The sequence below is a fragment of the Saccoglossus kowalevskii genome, chromosome 10 (genome assembly GCF_978046115.1).
Source record: "Saccoglossus kowalevskii chromosome 10, keSacKowa6.1, whole genome shotgun sequence".
Taxonomy (NCBI): domain Eukaryota; kingdom Metazoa; phylum Hemichordata; class Enteropneusta; family Harrimaniidae; genus Saccoglossus; species Saccoglossus kowalevskii.
Window position 1 is genome coordinate 29,559,633 of NC_140650.1, and position 23,416 is coordinate 29,583,048.

At 37.5% G+C, this 23,416-nt stretch overlaps 2 protein-coding genes across 2 annotated transcripts in view; both read right to left on the reverse strand.

Annotated features, from left to right (window-relative positions):
- Window positions 1-4,944: 4,944 nt before the first annotated feature.
- Window positions 4,945-18,186, reverse strand: LOC146738004 (uncharacterized). The gene is made up of 8 exons (XM_085504664.1): window positions 17,770-18,186; window positions 16,788-17,181; window positions 14,936-15,111; window positions 13,920-14,031; window positions 12,676-12,832; window positions 9,730-9,887; window positions 9,003-9,272; window positions 4,945-8,775 (listed from the first exon to the last, which is right to left on the reverse strand). Exons 1-8 carry the CDS (start codon window positions 18,184-18,186, stop codon window positions 8,618-8,620), a joined length of 1,842 nt encoding a protein of 613 aa, XP_085360790.1. The 3' UTR covers window positions 4,945-8,617.
- A 4,314-nt stretch (window positions 18,187-22,500) lies between these two features.
- Window positions 22,501-23,416, reverse strand: part of LOC146738005 (fibrocystin-L-like) — a 30,182-nt gene continuing 29,266 nt past the window's right edge. The window contains exon 18 of the mRNA XM_085504665.1: window positions 22,501-23,345. Coding sequence (XP_085360791.1) covers window positions 22,501-23,345 — 845 coding nt within the window. The remainder of the gene's footprint in view (window positions 23,346-23,416) is intronic.

The window sequence follows — 23,416 nt, forward strand, 5'->3', positions numbered from 1 at the left end:
ATATTACACATTTCAGTTAAAAATATGTTTTTGGCCAAATATTTAATATATATGAAATAGCAGATTAATCCGCCATAGACTATAAACATTATGCACTTTTGAGTGGAACATGAAATTATTGGGCACAACTGTACTACCTAGACTGGTGATCATTTTCTGGTATACCGGTAGTAGTAATTGAGCAGCGCCCTCTATGTCATAACGATTATTCAAATTATGATAGAAGCATAACATTTGGTACATATACTAGTAATATATTACATATTTTTTGAGCCAGAAATTGTTTTGATTAAAAGTTTGTTAGTAGATGTTAGACAATTTATTCAAATAGTGGTATTCATGTGTTCTACGTTCTTCACAAAACCAATTGCCTTTTTAATTTTTCAATAAGTGTAATACTCACAGCATGTTTCGATATTACTTAGAATTTGTATTTCAATACTAGCAAATCTAGTTGTAGAAATGTAGTTGTGTTCAAGAATCAATTAGAAATTGCGTACTAATTACATCATTTAATGCAGAAAATGCTTCATACGCTTACAAAAATAAGATACGGACAAATAAAATAACTGATTACATTTTACACCTTGCCCAAGTCTACGAATTTAGCTGCTCTGGGTCCGAACAAATGCGAACCATTTTTTTATGCCTTTACTGGATGTGACACAGTATATCTGCCTCATCCGGGAGAGGTAAAACATTGCATTTGAGACCTAGAAAACAGATCAAAACATAACATCTGCATTCCATAACCTCTCTGCTACACCAGTCACAATCTCAGAGGATGATTCCTAAGCAGAGGAAGGATTCGTTGTTTTGATGTATAATTGCACATCTCCTCACAGTCAATGAAGATCGCCAAGCATGGTACAAGATGTATGTTTAACCAAGTCAGACTTCCCTTTTGGAACACTTCAAACAAGCTGCCTACCGCCTGGTCATGTACAAGGACAAACCCTCATCCATATTCAAGAACTACCAAGTCCAGATGATCGAGCAGTCAGCTGGGACAGGTTGGACACCAAATTGGACCACATGCCAAAATCATCCAAATCATGCCATGAGTTGATTCATTGTGGATGCGAAAAAGCATGCAGAGGTCTTTGTAGTTGTTTCATGGTTCATCTTCGCTGTATTGGACTTTGTTTTGTGGTGTGAATTGTCAACAGGAATAGGAAATTGTATATATAGTTCACATATTAGTGTTGTGTGCTCTCAAGTATCATGTAAAAGCAAGTCATGATTTATAGTATATTTATATGATTTTAGTATTGTTGCACTGTTTACTGGTGTTTAATCTAACTTACCGGTAAAGTATACATTTCTGCATTTGTTTAGAAAAGCATGTATTCAGAATTTTATTATGACTTTATTATCATATATCAATTGTTAGGAAATGTGTCTTGGCACCATTACTAGTGACAATGATATTGCAGATGCATCAACGTTTTCCCATATGAATGTTTACATCTTTGTTTATGTCTATATCATATATATCCATTTTTTTTGGCCTGAAATCAAATCTATAATATCATTATTAGTATTATGCTGTATACATCCAGAGGGGTGGGGTGGTGGGAGTGATTGTGAGCGTGGGAGAGTAGCCAGGAGGTTCTGTACGGGAAAGAGAGAGAGACCGAGAGGAGCTGTAAGCAAGTGGAGGTGGTCTGGAAGTGTCTTAAGCGAGACAGAGAGTCTCACATAGGGTCATAAACAAGAAGGACAGGCCGGGGGAAAAACCATACATAAGAGAAAATGCCATGAGGAGGATGGTAAAGACTGTAAGCGGCAGAGGAAGTTTAGGAGGTACTTTAAGTGACAGGGATAGGTTGGGGGAGTCGTAAATGAGAAGGGGAGATCGAGAAGTATCATAAGTGAGAGAATCAGAAGCAAGAGGGGGAGGTTGGGCGAGGGTAGTTGTTGATTGGGAGCTGGAGTCGAGAGGGTGATCCATCCATCCTCCTTCGAGCTGGTCCTTGGTGCAGTACCACTAAATGCATTCTATTCCCCCTATGTGTGGAATAGTGTTTTTAGTACGCTCATGCACCTTCGCATCCAAATACTCATAACTTCTTGTGCACAGTTTTCTCAAGGCGCTTTCCATCCTTCCTTTGTAGAGAGAGCTAGTCCATTCAACATGCTCCACCTTTACATCTCGTCTTACTCAGAACTCCCAGAACATAGCGCTCAAGGTTTTATTTCAACCATCAGCATCCATGTATCAGGCACAGAAGATGCATATCACTGAGATTTAGCACCACAACACAGATTTCTTCCAAACGAACACTACATATAATAAATACACATTGACCAAGATGATACAAAATCATTGATAATATAATACTGCAATTCAGCCAATGAAGGAGAGAGAAATCTAGTTCAGGGGAAGCCCCATGAGCTCAAGATTATCTTCTACGTCACGTAACACGTGACCAAGTGATCAAGAGGTCAGCGCAATCTTGCCTTATGTTCACTCCCCTGTTTTCTCCATATACAAGAACTTAAAGCTAATCATTAAGGAAAGTGGGGTGGTTTGGAGGGACCTGGAGTCTATAGTGGGTATGAATAGGTGGAAAAACCTCTGCCTATATTCACTACGTTCAATTACCCACCATAGACTCTACTCTGGTCAGTCATAGGCCAAAATCGTGACCTGGGAATGTCCAAGGAGCACTGATGAGAGAAATGTTTCTGCACAAATCTGTAGCTGAGACTGCTCTTTCGCCTATGCACAGGGATCCGTGTGGTTGTCCGGGCTGGGTCAACAATCAAAGTCCCGTGATAATGGGACCCACCCTAATAAAAATTGATAAAGACGTTATGTGTTCTCCAGAAGTGTTTGAGGGGGGCACCTGAAACAAGAACTCATGAGTTGACGATCGCACAAACCTCATTCGCTCATACTTGGTGTCTCTGTAGACCCTATGCTGAGAACGCCAGTCGGCCATAAACACTGTCACAGTGCCCTGGGATTTGGTTCTCGATGAGAAACCCAATTCATGTCTTTAGCACAGCTTAATTGTCCATAAAGGCGACACAACCGTCCAAGAAGAACAAGGCCTCTAGCTCAGAGCGACGCCTGCCAGAAGTGAGAGCTAGTAGGTAGATTGTTTTCTACGCCAAATATTTCAGTGGTGCTGATACCAGCAGTTCAAAGGGTAGTCTGCTTAGAGCAGACAACACAACCGACAAGTTCCAATTGGGCAGTTCCCTAGTTCGAAATCTAGGGCTCTGATTATGGAAAGCAGTAAACAGTCTTCTAATAATAGGACAATCGGCTAGTTTTGTCCCCAAAGCATTCTTGATGGTGGGCTGACCTAGCCAACAATTGCTGCATAGGACAAGCCCAACTCGTCAAATAAATGGACGAGCAAATCAGCTACCTGGCCAACAGAGGGATGGCATGGATCAATCTCCCTTCCTTTATTTACACCAATCAACGTACAATGTATGCCTGCCATTTAGAGTCTTAGGCTGCGTTGGTGAAATCGCTATTCGCCCTGGTCAGGACATTGGCAGCCTGCTCAGATAAACCTTCCGTCTGTGCGAGTCTACTGTGAGCCTCCATGCGTGTAAGTGGTGCGTTCCTATCGAATTAGCGGAAAGGGAGGAAAGATGTACGTGTTTATGTGGGGCCCACGGGATCGACAATGCGTCCATAGCCCACGCTCCTGGAGTTGGCAGAAGTGTCACGTATGCAGATAGCTTAGCATTGTGGGATGTGGCGAACAGGTCTATCTTTGGACTGTCCCACAGCCAAACCAGTCTGGAGGCTACCCATTGGGATATCTGACACACAACCTTGGAGGCGAGTAGATCTTCCCTGACTGCTTTCCTTTCTTCCTGCCGCACGACCGACTCGGTTTCTGGGGCGACAACCTTGGAGGTGAGTAGATCTTCCCGGACTGCTTTCCTTTCTTTCTGTCAATTTTTAAAACCACACTAGTAAAATGAACAAGGCATGCATGAGTGGGACGAATTACAGTTAAAAGCTGACACAAAGAGACCCAACAACATGGCCGAATGCGTCACCAGAAAAAAAAGACACAGGCCCCAAACAGGAAATACCAGCCACTACGTCTACTGTTACCAACGGTCACAGATTACTTCAGAAAAAAACTCTGAAGACTGAAATCGCACTGATTTTGCTACCATGCACCTTGGTGCAGAGAAAAACAGATTGAAGTGAACCAAAGCAAGATGGCGATACCCTCTTGACCTTGGTCACGTGACATTGTAGAAAATCTATGTGGTCATGGGGCTTCCCCTGACCTAGATTTCTCTCTCCATCATTGGCTGAATCGCAGATTAATGTCTACAGTTCAAAATAGTCATTTTGAAATGACCGGAGTCTATGGTGGGTAATTAAAGGTAGTGAATTTCTCTCTCCATCATTGGCTGAATGGCAGATTAATGTCTACAGTTCAAAAAAGTCATTTTGACTGACCGGAGTCTATGGTGGGTAATTAAACGTAGTGAATTGACAGAAATGCTTTTTACTTTGATGCATTTTCAGCATTGAAATGGCTGCCATTCTGTTTTGAATCAGGTCATCAAAGTAATGTGCATAAGTAGGACATGATACAAGTTTGAATGTGATAGGTCAAGGCATGTCACAGCTATAGCTCCAGAACAGCATTCATTAAAACAAAATATATGTATCAAGTTTGAACAAAACAATCCATACACGAACAGGATCAAGTTGCAGAAATGGAGGAATTTGATTTTGAATGTGATCAGTCCAGTCATGTCCAAGATACAGGATGGGATGACTGTACATACAATCAATAAATCCACAAGTGCAAGCCTTTATAGCAAACAGGACATCTATAGGATAGGGAGACCATTGAAACCAGCAAAAAATGTTGTGTTTTGTTCTCACCAATTAAACAAAGTCATCGATTAGCTCATTGCTGCTGATCAGTAAGAAGTGAGACACTCGAATCACATGTTCTAATGAATTCATCTTTATTGCAAATCTATAATTGTGTACAAACCCAACAACTATAAACACTGCATAAAACATATATATCATTAGATTTTTCAAAGAATAACATGAGAAATAAAAATATCATCACATGGAAGTTGCCATTTTAACATTGATGTTAAGGATGCAACCACATGGGTGTCAACTCATACATTTACATGTTTACAGAATGGAACAGACCAATTGAGAGCTTTTACAGTACTGTAAAATGACAAATATTCACTGGGTTTAAATTTTGCTGATTTACTATTTCAGGCATATTCAGTGGGTTTTAAATTCATGGTTTTATCATTTAGATAATGTGTTCTATGCTAAATTTTACATATTCATGGGGTTTTAATTTAGCGCATTTTCCAGTCAGCGAAATAAGCTGAATTAAAACCCAGTGAATAATTAGCCCTTTACAGTATGTAGTTTCATAGAAGATTATAATATAATAAGATAAACATGTATAAGACATAAGCCAAAACTACATTTATATTTCTTACAATCAAAAAATATGAATCGTGTTTATTGTGCAATGGCAAATTTTGACCATTTTGTTGAATATTAGTGCTACATATATTTATATACATACATTGTAAATATTATGAACTTTAAATTATATAGATGTAAATATAATATAAGAGGGTTTAAAATATTGAATTCCCTTCTCTATCATTGTTGATGTTTGAAAAGCATATACTTGATGGATGGCCTTGGTAACTGACACAGAAATTCCTTGAAATCTAAAACAAATTGGCATGCTAAGACTAACTTTTGAATTATACCGGTAAATAACAATTGAATGATTGAATGCATGGGGATTGGTTCTTGTTTCAGTGAGAACAAAATTGGCTACTACCACCACCTCTTCCTTTTAGTTGGATTCACTAAAAAATACCATGAATACTTACTCAAAAATATGTAGTTCTTTTATAAGTTTCTGGCATTTTTGCAGCTGACTATCTTCAAGATAACAATCTAATTTTAAGTTACCAGGCTTGTATTAAATTTGAAATAGCCAAAAAACAAATTGGGTACTGAATACAGAAATGATGTTTTTTTCAGCATTAAAGCTTCTTACATATACCCATGATATGAAGACTATTGCCCTTTTGTGCTATGGGATAAGATAAACAATACAATTTTCATGAAAACTAGTTTAGTGACCAATTCTTGTTTTAATTCATTTTTAGTCTACCTACTTGCAAACAATTTTTCTTAAGTGTAATGATTTATGAACCTTTAAAACTTCTAATTTGTGAAAATTATGATGACAGGTGGAAGGTTATACGTCACAATAAATCAAGTAATAGTGTATTCAATACACTGAAAATCACTATTATAGAAGGGATGGATATATGTTCTGAATATATGGACGGAATAACAGTAAATAATAGATTAAGATGACATATGTCAGTCTTCAAGGTAGTGACGCCCTACACATATTATAGAAGGGATGGTTATATGTTCTGAATAATAGATTAAGAAGACATAACTGTAGAGTTATGTCAGTCTTCAAGGTAGTGACACCCTACACATATTATAGAAGGGATGGTTATATGTTCTGAATAATAGATTAAGAAGACATAACTGTAGAGTTATGTCAGTCTTCAAGGTAGTGACGCCCTACACATATTATAGAAGGGATGGTTATATGTTCTGAATAATAGATTAAGAAGACATAACTGTAGAGTTATGTCAGTCTTCAAGGTAGTGACGCCCTACACATATTATAGAAGGGATGGTTATATGTTCTGAATAATAGATTAAGAAGACATAACTGTAGAGTTATGTCAGTCTTCAAGGTAGTGACGCCCTACACATATTATAGAAGGGATGGTTATATGTTCTGAATAATAGATTAAGAAGACATAACTGTAGAGTTATGTCAGTCTTCAAGGTAGTGACGCCCTACACATATTATAGAAGGGATGGTTATATGTTCTGAATAATAGATTAAGAAGACATAACTGTAGAGTTATGTCAGTCAAGGTAATGACACCCTACACATATTATAGAAGGGATGGTTATATGTTCTGAATAATAGATTAAGAAGACATAACTGTAGAGTTATGTCAGTCTTCAAGGTAGTGACGCCCTACACATATTATAGAAGGGATGGTTATATGTTCTGAATAATAGATTAAGAAGACATAATTGTAGAGTTATGTCAGTCTTCAAGGTAGTGACGCCCTACACATATTATAGAAGGGCTGGTTATATGTTCTGAATATATGCACGAAAAAACAGGAAATAGTAAATTATTATGCTATAACTGTAGCGTTATGTCAGTCAAGGTAGTGACACCCTACATGTACCTTATTTAAAAGTTGAATGCATATTATAATATGAGATTATGAGGATACTGCAAACAGGAGTATCAACTGATATGCAGCGGAGGTCGATGTGACCACATACTGTCTAAGTGCTTACTTTGCGGTATCCATGTAATAATTATACATCTTTTCCTCCCAAGAAAGCATCATGATAATGCCGAAAGATTAAGCAAACTTTGTGCTGGGGGCTGCCATATTTGTTTTCATTATTAGAGGACGCTTATTTGGATTCACGTTTCCTAATATGCGAGGATGCAAATACCCAGTGTAATACGGAAAAGTTATGGCATTACGGTGACAGACGTATAATAATACATATACTACGGTATTCTCATAATAGCCTCTTGACATTAACACACAGCACCATCTTATCTTGTGAATACATGACAAGACACTAGGCATGATAGGCCTAAATACTATGAGTCATATGCATAACATGTTTCTATTTCCCAGGGAAGTTCCATGGCTGCTACATTATACATTGTAGGAGGGTTGATTTTCCAACTGATCACAAATAGAATGTCATGTTTGTGTGCTGTCCCCAAGAAATGTTTTACAGTTATGTATGGATAACAAAAGGGTATACATTGTAATTTAGATTTTGTCTCAATTGATTTTTAGTTTATGAATGTAAAAATGTTTTCTATGTTTAATGAAAAGTTCATGAGCTTTTAAACGTGGATGACTACAATATGGAATCAACATGTGCGGTACAAAAGTGAAGTGTAGAGTATAGTAAAATAACTGCCTAAAACGGTGTATTTCTGCTGACAGAAGTGAAGCTACGTTCACTTTGCATGTATGGTAACTATGCAACCAGGGAACTCTTCTATTGGATTTGGCCAGAAATGATACATTAGGAATGGAACTAACAAATTGTTTTCTTGTACACCATCCCTGAATGTGTAAACTAATCAAGTCCAACTGTTTCTGAGTATACAGCATTTCTAATACAAACAAACAAATCACAAAATTAACCTAAAACACTAAAAAATAGGTTGTACATTTTAGTGATGCATATCTATGAATACCAGGTAATCTTGTTGTCAGAAGTCACAATACATAGCACATTATATATCTAATTGCAGGAAAGCCAGTCTATGACGATCTAGAAGAGACTTAGAGCTGTTCAAGCAAGTTTTTGCAGCACATTCTAGTTTTGTTAAAACATGTGTCTGGTTAACATAGGGCTTTGGTTTTAAAAGGTTTTGTTTTACATGGATCAGAAAGGTTACTGGTTTACATTGAGTTTCAGTTTAGACAAGTTTCTGGTTTATAGGGTTGGAGTTCAAGGCAAGTTTTACTGCATTCACGGTAAGAGGAGTTTATTATCGGCCTTCAGACATGCCAGCATGTGTTTTGGCCAATCAGCACTCTGACACTTTGCACTGCAATATGACTGCTTTCCACACAATGTGCAATCTATATGAGATACAGCACCACAATGACAGAAGAATCGTTCAGCAGCTGAAAAAAAAAATAAGAAGAAAAATTACATACTTCATGCAAGATGCAAAAAATGTTGGGAACAAGATGCTTGTTTCATTTCCATTGTACAAGTGCTGACTACACAAGAACATTCTTTAAATGTGATCTCAATTAAAAAGTAGTAAAGGCTTGTGTCACTACGATGCATACTACCTTATTTGGAAGTAAAATTTCCATACAAGGAGAGTGGTTGCTGTGTGACTCACCAGAATCAGGAAGCATCTTCAGCATAATACAGTCACCTCCGTAGATCTCAGATACAACAACTTTCCTCTCTTTCACAGTTTCTAGAACATTCAAAGTTTCTTGCAGAAACACAAACGGCTTTCCTTTCAGTTGGCTGGGCAATGCTTTTACAAGTTCCTTTCTCAGTCTGTCCATACTGCCAGACAAATTCACCACCACATTGCCAAGTCTACTGAAGGAGTGAACACCACTTAATGCAATAACAGTCATGCTTTCATCAACATCCAGCTCTATGAAAAGAAAATATAAATACACAATGGTATCAACATTCACAAGATGGATACAATGTAAATTTATTAATATGTCTAAACTGATTTTTATTATAATACATGGTAATACAGGGTTCAACATAAGGGCATCTCCACCCGATCAATACAGTCAGATTGACTGGGACAAAAATCTGACAAGTGGGTCTTGAGATATCTGAGGAACAGCAAACAATTGGTTAATTTATGTAAATTAGGTAATCAGCCTGTACGGACTCAACCTGCACTAACTAAGTATTTGCATTATCCACAAGCATCTATTCACCAAATATAATTTCAATTGGCTAATTTAGGTAATGACCAGAAGACGTGGTGGAACCAGGTTGCAGAAACTCAACTATAATAGTCCAAGATCTGAGTGCATGTGTTAGAACCAAATCAATATGAACCAACAGACACATTTCTATGCATTGAAACTTACCACTTTCCTGATTACCAGATGGTGTGGCAGAACCAGGTGGTAGTGACTCCACTATGATAGTTGGAGATCTGAGTGGAGTGTTAGAACCAGATCGCGCAGACAGGGCACTGACAGGTCTGCTTGATAGGTTTATGTTGTCAAAGTCATCTTGGGTAAATCTATAACAAACACAATATTGAGGTATGTACGGTACCCTCTAGAAGGCATTTGAGACCAGTTTTGAGACTCTCCCACAGAGGAACATGCCATTTGAGACCGTGTTTGAGACCGATTTAGAGACTCTCGGATGCCACATAGACCGGGAATGAGACCGTGTCTGAGACCAGCTTTAGAGACCGTCAATTCGCGCAGTCTGATTGGACAATCCTCTGACATCCGAAATTGTATTCTCTACTCTTTTCACCATAGATTTAGGAACAGAAAAATTGTTGACAGATTTGTTAGCTACGAGAAAATTAAGACGCTAAAAAAGAGAAAAGAAAACGTGAATACCTCATGTAGAGAATAGTTTGACGACATACAAGACTGTATTATTATGATGTAGTGTATTCTGAAACATGAAGCTGTGTTGATTGTTTGTAGCAGTTGACATAATCACGAGTTATGAGTAAATATAAATACGCTGTTTCTGCAACGTGATAAAATAATAATTATGACTCAAAAAAATACAATAAAAACACAAAGAACTGAAGTACAAAAGAATAAATAAACGACTGCGAAAAACATGTTAGAGGAAATACTATTAATTGAGAATTCACTCACCTATAGTTTACCAAGAGTCTACCATTTGGCAAGTATGGTGATGAGTTCCAAATAAATGCATGCTTGCAATTGCACTGAAAATGGAGTCTCGCTGCGTGACCAAGCATACAAGTCCTGTCCGTTATCATTAGGTTATCTGAACAGGTACGACTATGATGCTCGATGGTACTCGTCAGATTACGCATGGATGTCACCGTACTCAAAAACATCATTTCATTCGTTTTAGTTTCGTGGCATAGCTGATATACTGGTCCGTCAAAAGTTGCACCATTTTTGCTACCGTCATCAGGGCGGCAATCCTCCGAGCTGACCTTGTGGTTCATGAGAAAGAAGTCGATAACTTCGCTCAGGATCGAGTAATTTGCATTTCTGACGATATCAACTCGAGACCGTAGATTTGACAATTTGTTTAGCAGTAACCTCTTTTCCTCTGCGGAAGGAGCGGAAAATTCTATCTGACCGCGAATAGTTGAGTCACGTTGCCTTCGTTGGTTGCGTGCCTTGATTGCTTCTTTAGTCATAGACGGCCTAACATCCATTTTTTTTTTATAAATGTGCACGTTATAAAATATATAAAATGTGTTTTAAAAAAATCGAAATAACAGTAAATATAAATAAAAAATTTGTTGAAGTGTCAAAACTTTAAAAACTATAATTATATTATAAACCATAAACACGAAGTCATAGAATATATGAAGAAATAAAGTACATGTTTTGTGACGAGTTTCTCTATCCCTGTCGTGGGCAAGAAGTTTGTTTAACCGCAACCCCGGATTGAAACACAAAAAAAAATGTCTGGCGTTGCTTGACCGGGATAGAGGGGCAGTGTATTGGGTCTAAGGTTTAGGGGTAAATAGAAGTACGAGCCCGAGCACTTCAATCTAACCATTTTAACTTGTATAAATAAAATTAGAGATGGACACGAAGTATAAACCAGTAGTAATATGTTTCGTTAAAATGAGAATGGGCATATCAGCGTTGAAATAATCACAGAAGTGTAGTTATCATCGGTAAAAACACGTTAACTCGCTTAACAGGAACTCGTGCGACCCAACGTTCAACAAACGTAATCTCGTTCGTTGCTCATTGGCGCCAAGAACTAATACAGCTAAAGCAGGCCTGCAGCTAAAGGGAAATGAACAGCCGTCTCCCTGGTTGCCAGGACGCCGCCTTTTTTGGGCACCGCCAGCCAATGGTAGCTGCGGTTTTACGCACCTTTGTTGATACTTAGTACTCACGCAAATCGCGGAACTTTTCTCTAAATTATGACGTACTCCCACTCACCCATGGAGCTAAAAATCTTTGTTTTCGTCCCAACCTAGCATTGACAAATAAAGAAACACTTGCAACTCAAATACAATCGTTAACGATGGCCACAGATCATTGTTACTACCCGTTAACTGGCTAACTGGGTGAATTTTGCGCCTGTTTTTCTGGATGATGTCGGGTTTGTTAACGAATACGTCAACTGCTACAAACAATTAACACAGTTACTAAATATTCCCAGCTTCATATTTCAGAATACACTAAATCATAATACAGTCTTGTATGTCGTCAAACTATTCTCCAGATGAGATATTCATGTTGTTGTCACGTTTTCTTTTCTCTTTTTTTAGCGTTTTAATTTTCTCGTACGCTAACAAATCTATCAACAACAATTTTTCCGTTCCTAAATCTATGGTGAAAAGAGTAGAATACAATTTCTGATGTCAGATGGTTGTCCAATCAGACTGCGCGAATTGACGGTCTCTAAAGCTGGTCTCAGACACGGTCTCATTCCCGGTCTATGTGGCATCCGAGAGTCTCTAAATCGGTCTCAAACACGGTCTCAAATGGCATGTTCCTCTGTGGGAGAGTCTCAAAACTGGTCTCAAATGCCTTCTAGAGGGTACCGTACATACCTCCAATATTACATTAGAATCAACTCAATTGTTATACTTTTCATCAATGTTGTTTGAAGCAGAAAGATTATTTCTGTGATACTGTGAAGTAATTATATGTCTGTATTACTTTATCGACTGATGTGTGTAAAAAAAGTTAATGCACTGGTAGAAAGTAGAATAAACTGCAATTATAAAATTTTTAGTCCGAGTCCAAGTGTTATTCTACCCACACATCAAAATTGCGCCAACAATGACAGTGTCAATCTTTTTTTTTTCAGTGATGATGACAATCTGTACTTACTCATACATACTGTTCTGTCCATTGATATTAACAGCTGGTGTTTCAGGTGTACTTAATGCTATACCAGATTCACTGCTATTTTCACCCAGAAATCTTTCAGAAATTGGTGTCTTATCTGTTAATGGCATTGATTCAGCATGCACCAAACTTTTGCTGCCTGTTCACACACAAGATAAACACATAAACATCAATAGTATTCAAAAGCATACATTGTACGCTTCCTGCATACTTGTACATGATATTACCGTAAAATCTGTATTAGAACCAAATCCCTAATATCCCTAAAAGTCGCACCCATTTTTTTTGAATAATTGAGAACCCAAAAATTCACCATTTCTCAATAGAAGCCACATCCCCTCTGTTGGATTGTACCATTTTAATAGAAGCCACGGCTTGGCTAACACAGATTTTACAGTACTATGATTGCTCCATGCTCAGTTATTCGGAATTGCTGTATCCCCATGCCACTATACATACAGAGCCCCTACTAAGGAGTAAACAAAGATAATCAAATTATATTTTTTTTACTTTATTAACCCTAGTATTATTTAATCAGTTTTAATGCAGAGTACCAATTGGCAAAAACTATGAGCGTATTTATGCAGTATCGCCAGAGGAACAACATTGTTTTAGTTACATAACATACTATTCGAAGATAATAGTACTTTTTGGGGATAGAAAGAATTAGGTCCATTCTGGTATCATGCAAAGGTTTTGTTTTTGTCCCTGTCATTCAATAGTAAACACAACTTAAACCAGTCAGTCATTTTTACATAGAACTTGAGATGATATACACATATGTGTGAAGTTTTATATGATCTGTTAGGAAATTGTTGAAATGCTTGATTTTTATATATTTTAAGCTTAAATATAGACAAAATTCAATTCTGGAACAGCATTCATTGACACAAAATATCTACCATTTTTAATCTGATTTGTAAAACATATTGGCATGCATCAAGGTCCCATAATTTATGTCTAATATCCAATTAAAATTATTTACCATTATACTTTCAAATTGATTCTACTCATTTATGAATGATGCACTTCACATACATACAGTTTTTGGTGGAGAAAAAAACAGATTGTACTTTATAATAAGGATCAAACACATAGCATATGAGAATTTTTGGGTTAACATTAAAGTAAGTTTTCATGACTCAATGAAGCATTAAACATATCTGAGTGTTTTTTTATTTTAGGACAGATAAAAACACCAATAATACAAACAGCAATAAACATACCTGAGTGTTGTTTTTTGTTCACAAGACAGATACACACACCAATAACACAAACAGCTATAAAACCAAACACACTGGATAAAATAATGACAAATAAATAAGATTCTGATAAAGTCTGGAAAGGGGAAGAAAAAAACAATTGAATTATTATCTGTATTATGACATATGTCAGGATGTGGTAAACGTAAATTATAGTTGTCAAAATTTCATTAATTTAATATGTATGGTATTGTTTTTGGTTACCACATAATTTGTCAATAAACACCTAATAGCAAAAGAAAAACTACAAGCAGCCTATCGGCTGAGATAGCTCCGCTGTTAGCAATGCACATTTCAATTAAAGAACTGAAGATATCATTAGAAAATGAACAATATGTATAGTATCAAAGCAATCGGACTTACAGTTTTTAACAAGAAGTCGAAAATATTACTTTCTACCAAAAATGAAAAAATATTCACCAAAATTAGAAAATTGAAGATATCATCACGAAATGAACAAATCTGAGAAAGGTCTACATGTAGTATCTATATATGTAATATCAAAGCAATTGAACTTTTGGTTTTTAACAAGTCGAAAATATCACTTTTACCAAAAATTACAAAAATATTCACCAAAATTAGAGATTTGAAGATATCATCACAAAATGAACAAATCTGAGAGAGGTCCACATGTAGTACCTATATATGTAATATCAAAGCAATCGGACTTACAGTTTTTAACAAGAAGTCGAAAATATCACTTTTTACCAAAAATTACATAAATATTCACCAAAATTAGAGAATTGAAGATATCATCACAAAATGAACAAATCTGAGAGAGGTGTTTTTTTCAACCGACAGTTGCTGTGGTAAAAGATTTTTTCTAAATGGCTTCGCACATTACTGCATTTCTGCTGGATCTTAATACTGGTTTAATGTTTGTTGTTTAAAAGTGTCTTTGCACAGACATTGGTTCAAAATTATACCACCAAATACTTTTCAATCTGAAATATAACACAAGCATTGATGGTAATATTTACCTCTGGATCATTGCCATAGAAATTCTCTCCATCGACTAACATGCTTTCCGTAGACACCAATTCAGTCCCATTGAACCTTAATATCAGCCCATTTTTCACATCCTCCCACATTACAATAAGAGTATTATCCAAGTCATCTGGAGAGCCTGTTGCATCAAATGTAACCACTATACTCCCTGTAGGATGTAATCAAAGAAAGCTTAGAAATAATTTGTATATCTTGTATTCATATCAAGCATAAATACCTTCAGACAGCTGGACATTGCTAACAGTCACATTTGTATATCTTCTATTCATATCAAGCATAAATACCTTCAGACAGCTGGACATTGCTAACAGTCACATTTGTATATCTTGCATTCATATCAAGCATACATACCTTCAGACAGCTGGACATTGCTAACAGTCACATTTGTATATCTTGCATTCATATCAAAAGCATACATACCTTCAGATAGCTGGACATTGCTAACAGTCACATTTTTATATCTTCTATTTATATCAAGCATAAATACCTTCAGACAGCTGGACATTGCTAACAGTCACATTTGTATATCTTGCATTCATATCAAGCATACATATCTTCAGACAGCTGGACATTGCTAACAGTCACATTTGTATATCTTCTATTCATATCAAGCATACATACCTTCTGAAAGATGGACATTGCTAACAGTCACATTTGTATATCTTCTATTCATATCAAGCATAAATACCTTCAGACAGCTGGACATTGCTAACAGTCATATTTGTATATCTTGCATTCATATCAAGCATACATACCTTCAGACAGCTGGACATTGCTAACAGTCATATTTGTATATCTTGCATTCATATCAAGCATACATACCTTCAGATAGCTGGACATTGCTAACAGTCACATTTGTATATCTTGTATTCATATCAAGCATAATACCTTCAGACAGCTGGACATTGCTAACAGTCACATTTGTATATCTTGCATTCATATCAAGCATAAATACCTTCAGACAGCTGGACATTGCTAACAGTCATATTTGTATATCTTGCATTCATATCAAGCATACATACCTGCAGACAGCTGGACATTGCTAACAGTCATATTTGTATATCTTGCATTCATATCAAGCATACATACCTTCAGACAGCTGGACATTGCTAACAGTCACATTTGTATATCTTGTATTTATATCAAGCATACATACCTTCAGACAGCTGGACATTGCTAACAGTCACATTTGTATATCTTCTATTCATATCAAGCATAAATACCTGCAGACAGCTGGACATTGCTAACAGTCATATTTGTATATCTTGCATTCATATCAAGCATACATACCTTCAGACAGCTGGACATTGCTAACAGTCACATTTGTATATCTTGCATTCATATCAAGCATACATACCTTCAGATAGCTGGACATTGCTAACAGTCACATTTTTATATCTTCTATTTATATCAAGCATAAATACCTTCAGACAGCTGGACATTGCTAACAGTCACATTTGTATATCTTGCATTCATATCAAGCATAATACCTTCAGACAGCTGGACATTGCTAACAGTCACATTTGTATATCTTGTATTCATATCAAGCATACATACCTTCAGATAGCTGGACATTGCTAACAGTCACATTTGTATATCTTGCATTCATATCAAGCATACATACCTTCAGATAGCTGGACATTGCTAACAGTCACATTTTTATATCTTCTATTTATATCAAGCATAAATACCTTCAGACAGCTGGACATTGCTAACAGTCACATTTGTATATCTTGTATTCATATCAAGCATAATACCTTCAGACAGCTGGACATTGCTAACAGTCACATTTGTATATCTTGTATTCATATCAAGCATACATACCTTCAGATAGCTGGACATTGCTAACAGTCACATTTGTATATCTTGCATTCATATGGTTGACAAACATTATAGCAAAGTAAGTTTCTAAACCGGAAACTACACTGTTGTAATCCTCATCAAATGTCAATGTAACACTCTTTGTGGTGCCAGATAGAATAGATGCATCAGGATCAATCACATCAAAACTTGACAATACAACTGATAGTTCATAGTCAGCTGGACTGGATGACACAGTCACTTCAAGAATATAGTTCTTGCCATATGTATCAATGTATAAATCAGAGTATGCAGTCTGTGAGGTGTCTGCTTGGACAGGGACAGTCAGGTTGCCTTGAAGGTTGCCCAGATACAATGAAGGCATAAACAACTTGATGTGTGATGTCCATTTGTGACCCTAAAATGAACATAAAACAAAGTGATGCCATATTTTGATATTTGCAACATCTCTGACTGAGTAGTACACCGTCGCAAATTTTCAAACATCCACTTCATTAAAAGATTGATGTTTTTGATAATAGGTACAGAAATTTTGTGAAGAGTTTCAGTTTTTCATCAAAAAGTACATGTACAACTATATTGAGTGACATGTTGGTGATTGAAACATACAACCAATTTGCAGTACAAAACCTGTTGGTAAAAGTTATTTTTTCCTGTCATATTGCAATTTTTATACAAATGGATTGTACATCTTACTGACACTACATATTGAAAGTAAATATATAATTCATCTATACCATTGCATTAGCAGATTTTATAAATCAGCAGAGAAAAATTTCTTTACCATAAAGGATCACTTACAGATGTACCACTCAATATGTCACATATGAAGTTCCTATTAAATTCTTTGAAATACCACATGGCATACCATATTGGATAGCTTTTTTAAAACATTCTTTGCTTGAACAAGTAGAGACTCGTCATACATTAATATTTTCGGCATTAGTCTTAAATATATAATGTAAGATTCCAGTTGAGCACATACCTTCCATGAGATATCTTCTGCAGTTTCACCTAGGATGGTATCAACAATTTCAATGATAGGCTGTGGTGTGAATAACTCGCCTTCATGAGCAGAATCAGGAACAGCTACAACACCCAGAGAGTATGGACGATTGGATACAGTGAATGAAGTGGAAACAACACCTAATGTTGTGTTTTCTGGAACAGTGATGACAAAGTCAAGGATGTAATCTCCGGCATGTGTGACAGCTAAATTGGTGAAATTAGCACATCCATTAACGAATACCACAGTGGTGTTACCAAGCAACTGTGCTCTGGTATCACTTGTGTTAGGTCTAAGTGATACACTCAGTTGCCATGGTGATGAACTATGACCAAGGATATTAACATGGTCACCCTGAATGAACAGAAAAGTAAAAGATAAATATATTTCATACATACTAGCAAACTGAGCTCTGTCGTGATAATATTTGACAATATTAACTACCTTCAAACTGTTATTAAAGTTAAAAAATACATAAAAAAGTCTGTCAGCTGATATAGCTCTGCTGCATAATTAGACAGTTGAAAATAGCATTTTTTACCAAAAGTTACAAAAATATTCAATAAAATTAGAAAATTGAAGGTTCTACATATGAAATCAATTGGGTTAGTCATTTTTAAAAGTCAGAAACAGTATTTGTTACAAAAAATGTTAAAATTAGAGAATTGAAAATCTTGTCACAAAATAACCAAATTCAACTAAGGTCCATTCAAGGTGTCTACATATACAATATCAAAGTAATTGGTCGAGAAGTTTTCAAGCAGAAATAAAAAATAGCATTTTTTTACCAAAAATGACAAAGATATCTTCATAAAATGAAAAAATCTGAGAAAGGACTACCCAAGGTACATATAAGCATCAAAACAAGTGAACTTGCCATTTTCAAAAAGAAGGCAAAAATGGCCAATGGGCGCCGGACAATCTGAATATGAACAGCTTAGTCCACAACAAAGCTAAAAATATTCAATATTTGCCTCTTAACTTGTTGGCAAAATATATTGAGAAAACATTTCCTAGTTACCAGAGCATCAAGAGCATCAATGACTGGTTGCTGTTGAAATATCGCTCCTTCATATGCTCCTGAGATTTCATGGTAAATATTCAATCGTTTAGGAATTTGATATATCAGAGCTAGCTCATCATCATCTTCTTCAACCAATTCATCATACCTACAAACAATAGATTAGCTCAATTTCAAGACCTATTGTCATGCAAATTGATTTCATCAAATGGATACAAATTTCATTGAAACACTTAACCATTGGAGCACTAACTTGACATTTTAGGTGTTCAAGTGAAGAGTAAAATACCTGACATCTCCATCAGCTGGCCCACCAGTTTCATTTGTTGCTCTCACACCACCAGTAGAATCTACTGCGGGTGCTACTGGATCAGTGACTGATAATGTTAATACTTCTACACCCAACACATCATCCAATCCACCACTCTGACCCTCATTTACAAGGTAGGATGCTATCTCTTCTAATTCCTCAAATGATAAACTATCATTGAGACCAGTATAATTGGAATCTGATAAATAGAAAATATATTTTTAATAATGATGTCCAGGAGACCAGTATAGAAAGCGTTGGCCAACTGGCCAAGAATAAACACTGTTGGCTAGCTATCAGTGTAGAAACCGTGTGGCCAGGAGACCAGCATAGAAAGCATTGGCCAAGGGCCATCAATAAACACTGTTGGCTAGCTATCAGTGTAGAAACAGTGTGGCCAGGAGACCAGCATAGAAAGTATTGGCCAAGGGCCATCAATAAACACTGTTGGCTAGCTATCAGTGTAGAAACAGTGTGGCCAGAAGACCAGCATAGAAAGCATTGGCCAAGGGCCATCAATAAACACTGTTGGCTAGCTATCAGTGTAGAAACAGTGTGGCCAGGAGACCAGCATAGAAAGCATTGGCCAAGGGCTATCAATAAACACTGCTGGCTAGTTATCAGTGTAGAAACAGTGTGGCCAGGAGACCAGCATAGAAAGCATTGGCCAAGGGCCATCAATAAACACTGTTGGCTAGTTATCAGTGTAGAAACAGTGTGGCCAGGAGACCAGCATAGAAAGCATTGGCCAAGGGCCATCAATAAACACTGTTGGCTAGTTATCAGTGTAGAAACAGTGTGGCCAGGAGACCAGCATAGAAAGCATTGGCCAAGGGCCATCAATAAACACTGCTGGCTAGTTATCAGTGTAGAAACAGTGTGGCCAGGAGACCAGCATAGAAAGCATTGGCCAAGGGCCATCAATAAACACTGTTGGCTAGTTATCAGTGTAGAAACAGTGTGGCCAGGAGACCAGCATAGAAAGCATTGGCCAAGGGCCATCAATAAACACTGCTGGCTAGTTATCAGTGTAGAAACAGTGTGACCAGGAGACCAGCATAGAAAGCATTGGCCAAGGGCCATCAATAAACACTGCTGGTCAGCTATCAGTGTAGAAACAGTGTGGCCAGGAGACCAGCATAGAAAGCATTGGCCAAGGGCCATCAATAAACACTGTTGGCTAGCTATCAGTGTAGAAACAGTGTGGCCAGGAGACCAGCATAGAAAGCATTGGCCAAGGGCCATCAATAAACACTGTTGGCTAGTTATCAGTGTAGAAACAGTGTGGCCAGGAGACCAGCATAGAAAGCATTGGCCAAGGGCCATCAATAAACACTGCTGGCTAGTTATCAGTGTAGAAACAGTGTGACCAGGAGACCAGCATAGAAAGCATTGGCCAAGGGCCATCAATAAACACTGTTGGCTAGCTATCAGTGTAGAAACAGTGTAGCCAGGAGACCAGCATAGAAAGCATTGGCCAAGGGCCATCAATAAACACTGTTGGCTAGCTATCAGTGTAGAAACAGTGTGGCCAGGAGACAGCATAGAAAGCATTGGCCAAGGGCCATCAATAAACACTGTTGGCTAGCTATCAGTGTAGAAACAGTGTGGCCAGGAGACCAGCATAGAAAGCATTGGCCAAGGGCCATCAATAAACACTGTTGGCTAGCTATCAGTGTAGAAACAGTGTGGCCAGGAGACCAGCATAGAAAGCATTGGCCAAGGGCCATCAATAAACACTGTTGGCTAGCTATCAGTGTAGAAACAGTGTGGCCAGGAGACCAGCATAGAAAGCATTGGCCAAGGGCCATCAATAAACACTGTTGGCTAAATATCAGTGTAGAAACAGTGTGGCCAGGAGACCAGCATAGAAAGCATTGGCCAAGGGCCATCAATAAACACTGTTGGCTAGCTATCAGTGTAGAAACAGTGTGGCCAGGAGACCAGCATAGAAAGCATTGGCCAAGGGCCATCAATAAACACTGTTGGCTAGCTATCAGTGTAGAAACAGTGTAGCCAGGAGACCAGCATAGAAAGCATTGGCCAAGGGTCATCAATAAACACTGTTGGCTAGCTATCAGTGTAGAAACAGTGTGGCCAGGAGACCAGCATAGAAAGCATTGGCCAAGGGCCATCAATAAACACTGTTGGCTAGCTATCAGTGTAGAAACAGTGTGGCCAGGAGACCAGCATAGAAAGCATTGGCCAAGGGCCATCTATAAACACTATTGGCTAGTTATCAGTGTAGAAACAGTGTGACCAGGAGACCAGCATAGAAAGCATTGGCCAAGGGCCATCAATAAACACTGTTGGCTAGCTATCAGTGTAGAAACAGTGTGGCCAGGAGACCAGCATAGAAAGCATTGGCCAAGGACCATCTATAAACACTGTTGGCTAGTTATCAGTGTAGAAACAGTGTGACCAGGAGACCAGCATAGAAAGCATTGGCCAAGGGCCATCTATAAACACTGTTGGCTAGCTATCAGTGTAGAAACAGTGTGGCCAGGAGACCAGCATAGAAAGCATTGGCCAAGGGTCATCTATAAACACTGCTGGCCAGCTATCAGTGTAGAAACAGTGTTAGCCAGAGGGTCAGATCATGGAAAGTGTTGGCCAATGCGCAAAGAATAAACATTATTGGCCAGCATAGTGTAGAAACGATGTAGAAAGCATTGTCGAAGGAGCAAACACTGTATATCAGTGTCAGTACAGATTATTGCAGATATGCAACACTGCTGCCAAAATGGCATTAAACAAATGTTCAAGGTGAATCAAAGGTTGACAATGAGTGCTGAGGATAACTGAAACCAAATTTCCTCCACTGTAGTGGTATTGTATCATGCCAAATAAATCTTAAAACAGAAATTGTGACACTCAATCATACATGGCAACCTTCTAGGGCACTCTTGTAGAGGTAAATACTATTCAGTACACAAATCTGTAAGCTGTTCAAGAGCACTGACATACTTATTTTTATTATTATCGCACACATCCTTTTTTACCTCTGAGGTGTTTATAGATCTATAATTTCAGCAGGTTGATGAAGAACTATTTATACAAACAGCTAGTATAAAACACTGAGTTGAGCTGCACAAAAACGTCATTCTTTTTTTTTCAACACAAACATACATATAATAGATATACTGTCAAAAAACAGTACAGTGGCATGTTATGGTCATTGGCTGACATGAGGCACACAATACACAAAGATGTCATTCAAGAACATGCTTTTCTTCACAGAATAGTTACTTAGCTAAATAAATGTTATTATTATAGCATATGACATAACATTTTATCTTAACACGATTTTCTATTTTTTATAGGATCTGCCCTTGTTACCAGTATTAAATACATGCTCATCACCATAATACAATGAAATTCAGTACTCACTGGCATAAAATGTAGAATTATCAGTGCCATTAACAGCCAATGAATCAATAGTTGGGGTTGGAGGATCACCAATTTCCACTGTCACAGTTGCAGGATCTACAGCTCTTCTACGTCTTTTGCTCTGTCTGACAATGTCAACTACCCGGATTTGATCTGCGCTAATACCAAACAAGTTAGCAAGGTTTGAAATCAAGTTAATCTCGAAGAAGTCATCAATATGGACAGGATCAATGCCAAATGCAACAATTATTACAGGACTAAGGCGAACTTCTATTACATCAGATCCACGGATCAGAAAATACAGAGTTTGAACCTTATTGTCGTGAAAGTTTTGTCCACTTGAACCACCTATTGTTGGGATATACTGGTCATCAGGAAGAGAAGGATTCCGAGGGAGCCAAGTGAAGCTTGAACCAGACAACTGAGCATTTGTTGGTGCAATATACACATTATTGCGGTAGACATCTAAACGTTGTGGATTTGCTCCCCACAGATCAATTCGCACAGTTTCATCATCATCAGCATTGAGGAGGTGAAAACGAAGGTTTTGGGGATTGGTGCCGGTGAATGCCATGTCATAAATCTTTCCACTGGAAACAATAGTATAGAAGGTGCTAATGCGTTCCTGACACGTGTACCCAAGACACCATCCTTGATCCATGGGTCCATTTATTAAATCCATGTAACCATCAGCTACAAGACCAATTGGTGATACACATCGTGTTTCGGTATCTTCATCCATACTCTCAATTACCATCATAATGTAGTTTAAATCATGACATTCATAGGCATGCCAGTCATCATGAAAGACACACTCATCATTCCGTATAATACCTGAATTAAAGACAATTGCACATCTTTCAATTACCATCATAATGTAGTCTAAATCATGACATTCATAGGTG